General features: G+C 45.6%; 1 protein-coding gene across 2 annotated transcripts in view; it reads right to left on the reverse strand.

Annotated features, from left to right (window-relative positions):
- LOC133635559 (WAS/WASL-interacting protein family member 3-like) overlaps positions 1-6,081 on the reverse strand; it is an 18,833-nt gene extending 12,752 nt beyond the window's left edge. For both annotated transcript variants that reach the window (XM_062028768.1, XM_062028767.1), the window contains exons 1-2: positions 5,945-6,081; positions 2,030-2,153 (exon numbers count right to left, since the gene is read on the reverse strand). In XM_062028768.1, the coding sequence (XP_061884752.1) occupies positions 2,030-2,153; positions 5,945-6,022 (202 nt within the window). In that variant the 5' untranslated portion in view covers positions 6,023-6,081. The remainder of the gene's footprint in view (positions 1-2,029; positions 2,154-5,944) is intronic.
- Positions 6,082-7,099: the final 1,018 nt, after the last annotated feature.

Below are 7,099 nucleotides of genomic sequence, written 5' to 3' on the forward strand. Positions count from 1 at the left end.
AATGAATGGACAATGACTGGCAATGAGTGGACAATGAGTGGACAATGACTGGCAATGAGTGGACAATGACTGGCAATGAGTGGACAATGACTGGACAATGACTGGTAATGAGTGGACAATGAGTGGGCAATGAGTGGACAATGACTGGCAATGAGTGGACAATGAGTGGGCAATGAGTGGACAATGAGTGGGCAATGACTGGCAATGAGTGGACAATGAGTGGGCAATGAGTGGGCAATGAGTGGACAATGAGTGGATAATGAGTGGGCAATGAGTGGACAATGAGTGGACAATGAGTGGACAATGACTGGAAATGAGTGGACAATGACTGGCAATGAGTGGACAATGAGTGGGCAATGAGTGGACAATGACTGGCAATGAGTGGACAATGAGTGGACAATGACTGGCAATGAGTGGACAATGAGTGGGCAATGAGTGGACAATGACTGGCAATGAGTGGACAATGAGTGGACAATGACTGGCAATGAGTGGACAATGAGTGGGCAATGACTGGCAATGAGTGGACAATGAGTGGACAATGACTGGACAATGAGTGGACAATGAGTGGACAATGAGTGGACAATGAGAGGGGCAATGAGTGGACAATGAGTGGACAATGACTGGCAATGAGTGGACAATGAGTGGGCAATGAGTGGGCAATGAGTGGACAATGAATGGACAATGAGTGGGCAATGAGTGGACAATGAGTGGACAATGAGTGGATAATGAGTGGATAATGAGTGGGCAATGAGTGGACAATGAGTGGGCAATGAGTGGACAATGAGTGGATAATGAGTGGACAATGAGTGGACAATGAGTGGACAATGACTGGACAATAAGTGGACAATGAGTGGACAATGAGTGGGCAATGAGTGGACAATGACTGGCAATGAGTGGACAATGACTGGCAATGAGTGGACAATGAGTGGACAATGACTGGCAATGAGTGGACAATGAGTGGCAATGAGTGGACAATGACTGGCAATGAGTGGACAATGACTGGCAATGAGTGGGCAATGAGTGGACAATGACTGGCAATGAGTGGACAATGACTGGCAATGAGTGGACAATGAGTGGACAATGACTGGCAATGAGTGGGCAATGACTGGCAATGAGTGGACAATGAGTGGACAATGACTGGACAATGAGTGGACAATGAGTGGACAATGAGTGGACAATGAGAGGGGCAATGAGTGGACAATGAGTGGACAATGACTGGCAATGAGTGGACAATGAGTGGGCAATGAGTGGGCAATGAGTGGACAATGAATGGACAATGAGTGGGCAATGAGTGGACAATGAGTGGACAATGAGTGGATAATGAGTGGATAATGAGTGGGCAATGAGTGGACAATGAGTGGGCAATGAGTGGGCAATGAGTGGACAATGAGTGGATAATGAGTGGACAATGAGTGGACAATGAGTGGACAATGACTGGACAATAAGTGGACAATGAGTGGACAATGAGTGGGCAATGAGTGGACAATGACTGGCAATGAGTGGACAATGAGTGGGCAATGAGTGGACAATGACTGGCAATGAATGGGCAATGAGTGGACAATGACTGGCAATGAGTGGGTAATGAGTGGACAATGACTGGCAATGAGTGGACAATGAGTGGACAATGACTGGCAATGAGTGGACAATGAGTGGCAATGAGTGGACAATGACTGGCAATGAGTGGACAATGACTGGCAATGAGTGGGCAATGAGTGGACAATGACTGGCAATGAGTGGACAATGAGTGGCAATGAGTGGACAATGACTGGCAATGAGTGGACAATGACTGGCAATGAGTGGACAATGAGTGGACAATGACTGGCAATGAGTGGACAATGAGTGGACAATGACTGGCAATGAGTGGACAATGAGTGGACAATGACTGGCAATGAGTGGACAATGAGTGGCAATGAGTGGACAATGACTGGCAATGAGTGGACAATGACTGGCAATGAGTGGACAATGACTGGCAATGAGTGGACAATGAGTGGACAGGTCACGGTCAAAAGGTGGGAAGAGTCTCTCTTACTTTCCACGGCCGGAGAACTTCGGTCATTGACCTGCGTGACTTTTCTCAGCCGGGCTCCCTTCTGGATGTCAGCCAGCAGAGCGTTCCTGCCGCCATTGTGGCACTTGGGAGCCTCCGCTGTAGCCTGTGGCACATGCGGCAGAGCTGTCACTGAGTGGGCACATCACGGCACTCACATGTGGCGAGAAGAACACAGAGGAGCCGTCCTCACTTCCCTCATTGCAGGACACACTTATTGACTCATTTCCTGGGAATATTTCCATTCCTTCAGGTCTTCGTATCCTCAGGGCTTAGAAATGATTGGGTGGGCGTCCGTGTCTGAGAGGATGGTGCTGGATCCAACGTGTTTACGCCCCCACAAGGGTGCTTTCGCTCTATTCGGATTTTGGCGTATATACAAGGCTAGTATCGTCTATACCAGCGGTTCTCAAACTGTGAAAGTACAGTGTTTTACTTTCCTGTATCCAAACACAATGTCACTGTTCAAACTGTGTGTAATGTTACAGAGGCCAAAATATACTCGTGGAATAAAACATCTGCCTTGTTTTTAATGAATACTTACACCTACTGTATTTGAATGTTTTTCTACGCCATTAACGGTACTTTTGACTTGAAACATCGTGCTCAAATAATTGTGAGATTAAAAAGTCAAAAAGTGGATATTTGGATCGACACGCCCAGCCATACATAGAAGGCTTTATCAGTTTATGTTCTCAAACTTACATCAGAGAGCTGAGGTCTCAGAGGATGGTGCTGGATCCAACATATTTACCCTCTCAGGCGTCAGGTGTCAAACTCAAGGCCCGGGGCCCAACTCTCGACTGCCACATCTTTTTACATTGGCCCGCTACACCAATTTGTTGTGGACTGACTCTTCCTTTGGCCTTTTGGCCTGTGCCACAATTTAATGTGGCACACCGCATTCTAATGTGGCCCGCCACATCACTTTAGGTGTTCCGCCACAGTTTACGCGGTCCACCACATCATTTATTGTGGCCTGCCACATCACTTTAAGTGGCCTGCCACATCACTTTAGGTGTTCCGCCACAGTTTACACGGTCCACCACATCATTTATTGTGGCCTGCCACATCACTTTAAGTGGCCTGCCACATCACTTTAGGTGTTCCGCCACAGTTTACACGGTCCACCACATCATTTAAGGTGGCCTGCCACATCACTTTAAGTGGCCTGCCACATCACTTTAGGTGTTCCGCCACAGTTTACACGGTCCACCACGTCATTTAATGTGGCCTGCCACATCACTTTAAGTGGCCTGCCACATCACTTTAGGTGTTCCGCCACAGTTTATGCGGTCCACCACATCGTTTAATGTGGCCCGCCACATCACTTCAGGTGTTCCGCCACAATTTACGCGGTCCACCACATCACTTTAAGTGGCCTGCCACATTACTTTTGGTGGTCCATCACATCATTTACTGTGGCCGGCCACATCACTTTACTTGGTCCACCACATCATTTAATTTGGCCAGCCACATAATACTAATGTGGTTAGGTGGTCCGCCACATCACTTTAGGTGTTCCGCCACAGTTTACGCGGTCCACCACATCATTTAATGTGGCCCCCCACATCCCTTTAGGTGTTCCGCCACAGTTGACGTGGTCCACCACATCATTAATGTGGCCTGCCACATCACTTAAGGTGGCCTGCCACATCACTTTAAGTGGTCCACCACATCATTTACTGTGGCCTGCCACATCATTAAACGTGGTTGGCCACATCATTCTAATGTGCCGCGCCACATCACTTTAGATGGTCCACCACATCATTTATGTGGCCCACCACTTCACTTTAGGGGGCCCACCACATAATTTAAGAAGGCCGGACACATCACTTTTAAGTGTTCCGCCACATCACTTTAGGTGTTCCGCCACAGTTTACGTGGTCCACCACATCATTTAATGGGGCCTGCCACATCACTTTAGGTGTTCCGCCACAGTTTACGTGGTCCACCACATCATTCTAATGTGCTGCGCCACATCACTTTAGGTGTTCCGCCACAGTTTACGTGGTCTACCACATCATTTAAAGTGACCTGCCACGTCACTTTAGGGGGCCCACCACATCATTTAATGTGGCCGGACACATCACTTTAAGTGTTCCGCCACATTACTTTAGGTAGTCCAACACATTACTTCAGGTAGTCCGCCACATCACTTTAGGTGGTCCACCATATCATTTAACGTGGCCCGCCACATCATTCTAATGTGCCGCGCCACATCACTTTAGGTGGTCCACCACATCATTTAACGTGGCCCGCCACATCATTCTAATGTGCCGCACCACATCACTTTAGGTGGTCCACCACATCATTTAATGTGGCCCGCCACATCATTCTAATGTGCCGCACCACATCACTTTAGGTGGTCACCACATCATTTAATGTGGCCCACCACTTCACTTTAGGGGGCCCACCACATCATTTAAGGTGGCCGGACACATCACTTGAAGTCTATTGCCACATCATTTTAGGTGGTCCACAACATCATTTATTGTGGCCCCCCACATCACTTTAGGTGGTTCACCACACAATTAAATGTGGCCCGCCACATTACTTTAGGTGGTCCACCACATCACTTCAGGTAGTCCGCCACATCACTTTAGTGGTCCACCACATCATTTAATTTGGCCCCCCACATCACTTTAGTGGTCCACCACATCATTTAAATTAGCCCCCCGCATCACTTTAGGTGGTCCACCACATCATTTGGGACTACAGCTGAAAATTAATAAGTCCGGCGCATTTACACTGTCAAGTGTTAATTAATGTGCAATTAAATGAATTAAATGAATACAATTATTGTGGCCTGCCACATCACTTTAGGTGGTCCACCACATCACTTTAGGTTGTCCACTACATCCTTTAAAGTGTAACACAGTGGTGAACATGCCTTTTCCAACTACTTTGGCACGTGTTGCAGCCATGAAATTCTAAGTTAAATATTATTTGCAAAAAAAAAATTAAGTTTATGAGATTCAACATCAAATATCTTGTCTTTGTAGTGCATTCAATTGAATATGGGTTGAAAAGGATTTGCAAATAATTGTATTCCGTTTATATTTACATCTAACACAATTTCCCAACTCATATGGAAACGGGGTTTGTATCTTGTATTTGCAGTCTATTCAATTGAATATAAGTTGAAAAGGATTTGCCTTGTATTCTGTTTTTATTTACGAATTACACAATGTGCCAACTTCACTGGTTTTGGGTTTTGTACTTGCATTTGTTAGACACTTGAATATTATTTGACCATCCAAGAATTTTTTGGGGGGTGGTTAACAAAATAAAGAGTTAAAAATCTGATTTTCATCTTGACTTATCCATAAAAAAATATACTTTTAAACTGTGTGTTGAGGCTATTATACCTTTATATTCATATAGATTCACTGACGTGGCCCTCAACTAAAAATGAGCTGGAGGTGAGAACATGTCCCCACCAAGATGGTTTCGCCCTCGACTCCAGCACCATCCTCTCAGACGAGGGTTGTACTGTCTGGGAGCGTGAACTGATGAAACGAAACGTCTTCTGAGACAATCTGACCAGTCCAGCTTGAGGGGGATTCATATGGACCCAGTCGTCGTAGTTTACCTGACACACGACACGTGACGAATTAGGGGTACACTGCCCACTTTAGCCGCCAGGTGGCAGTAGTGTTGAATATCTTAAAATGTGTTGGGTGGCAATTTCAACTTTGACCTCAGCGTCAGTGGCGCTTTCCATCATTTTCAGCAGACTGCATTGCCAAATTACAACCCCCCCCCTTTCCTCTTACGCGAGATTGCCAAATGAATCCCTTCTTTGCTGCACATGGTGTGCTCACCTGCGTGGCAACACAACACTCATTCATCAATAATGCACACAAGCTGCAGGTGTAAAGCACACTTTCTTACCTGTACAGGTGGAGCACTGGGAGGAGGGGGTGGTGGCGGGGGGGCGGCCATGTCGGGGTCCTCCGGCAGTGCTGCCATGACAAACACGGTTAAGGTGCGAACGTGCAGCACAAAGTCTTTAGTCGACCTCTCGCCTCGTTCCCTGGACAGGAAGTGCTTTGCTGCGGCGCAAAACAGGAAACAGAAAGCCCTCCATGCTCCCCTCCCATCCCCTTTGCGCCCCGTCTTCTCTCAATGCCTCATGGCGAGGAACAATGGCGAGTGTTGTGTGCGAGGTAATAGACTCCCGTCCTTCAGCGACATTCTCGACACTTTTACAAAAAAAAAAAAAACATGGTGGACACTCCACAGGCAATTATAATTTTGTACTAAACAAACATGGAGGACACTCGACAGGAAATGATACTTTTGTACTAAACAAACATGGAGGACAGGAAATGATACTTTTGTACTAAACAAACATGGCGGACACTCGACAGGAAATTATACTTTTGTACTAAACAAACATGGAGGACACACTTGACAGGAAATTATACTTTTGTACTAAACTAACATGGCGGACACTCGACAGGCAATTATACTTTTGTACTAAACAAACATGGAGGACACTCGACAGGAAATTATACTTTTGTACTAAACAAACATGGAGGACACTCGACAGGAAATGATACTTTTGTACTAAACAAACATGGAGGACACTTGACAGGAAATTATACTTTTGTACTAAACAAACATGGAGGACACTCAACAGGAAATGATACTTTTGTACTAAACAAACATGGCGGACACTCGACAGGAAATTATACTTTTGTACTAAACAAACATGGAGGACACTCAACAGGAAATTATACTTTTGTACTAAACAAACATGGAGGACACTCAACAGGAAATTATACTTTTGTACTAAACAAACATGGAGGACACTCAACAGGAAATTATACTTTTGTACTAAACAAACATGGAGGACACTTGACAGGAAATGATACTTTTGTACTAAACAAACATGGAGGACACTCAACAGGAAATTATACTTTTGTACTAAACAAACATGGAGGACACTCAACAGGAAATGATACTTTTGTACTAAACAAACATGGAGGACACTCGACAGGAAATGATACTTTTGTACTAAACAAACATGGAGGACACTCAACA

Source organism: Entelurus aequoreus, linkage group LG20 (assembly GCF_033978785.1).
Source record: "Entelurus aequoreus isolate RoL-2023_Sb linkage group LG20, RoL_Eaeq_v1.1, whole genome shotgun sequence".
NCBI classification, from domain to species: Eukaryota; Metazoa; Chordata; class Actinopteri; order Syngnathiformes; family Syngnathidae; genus Entelurus; species Entelurus aequoreus.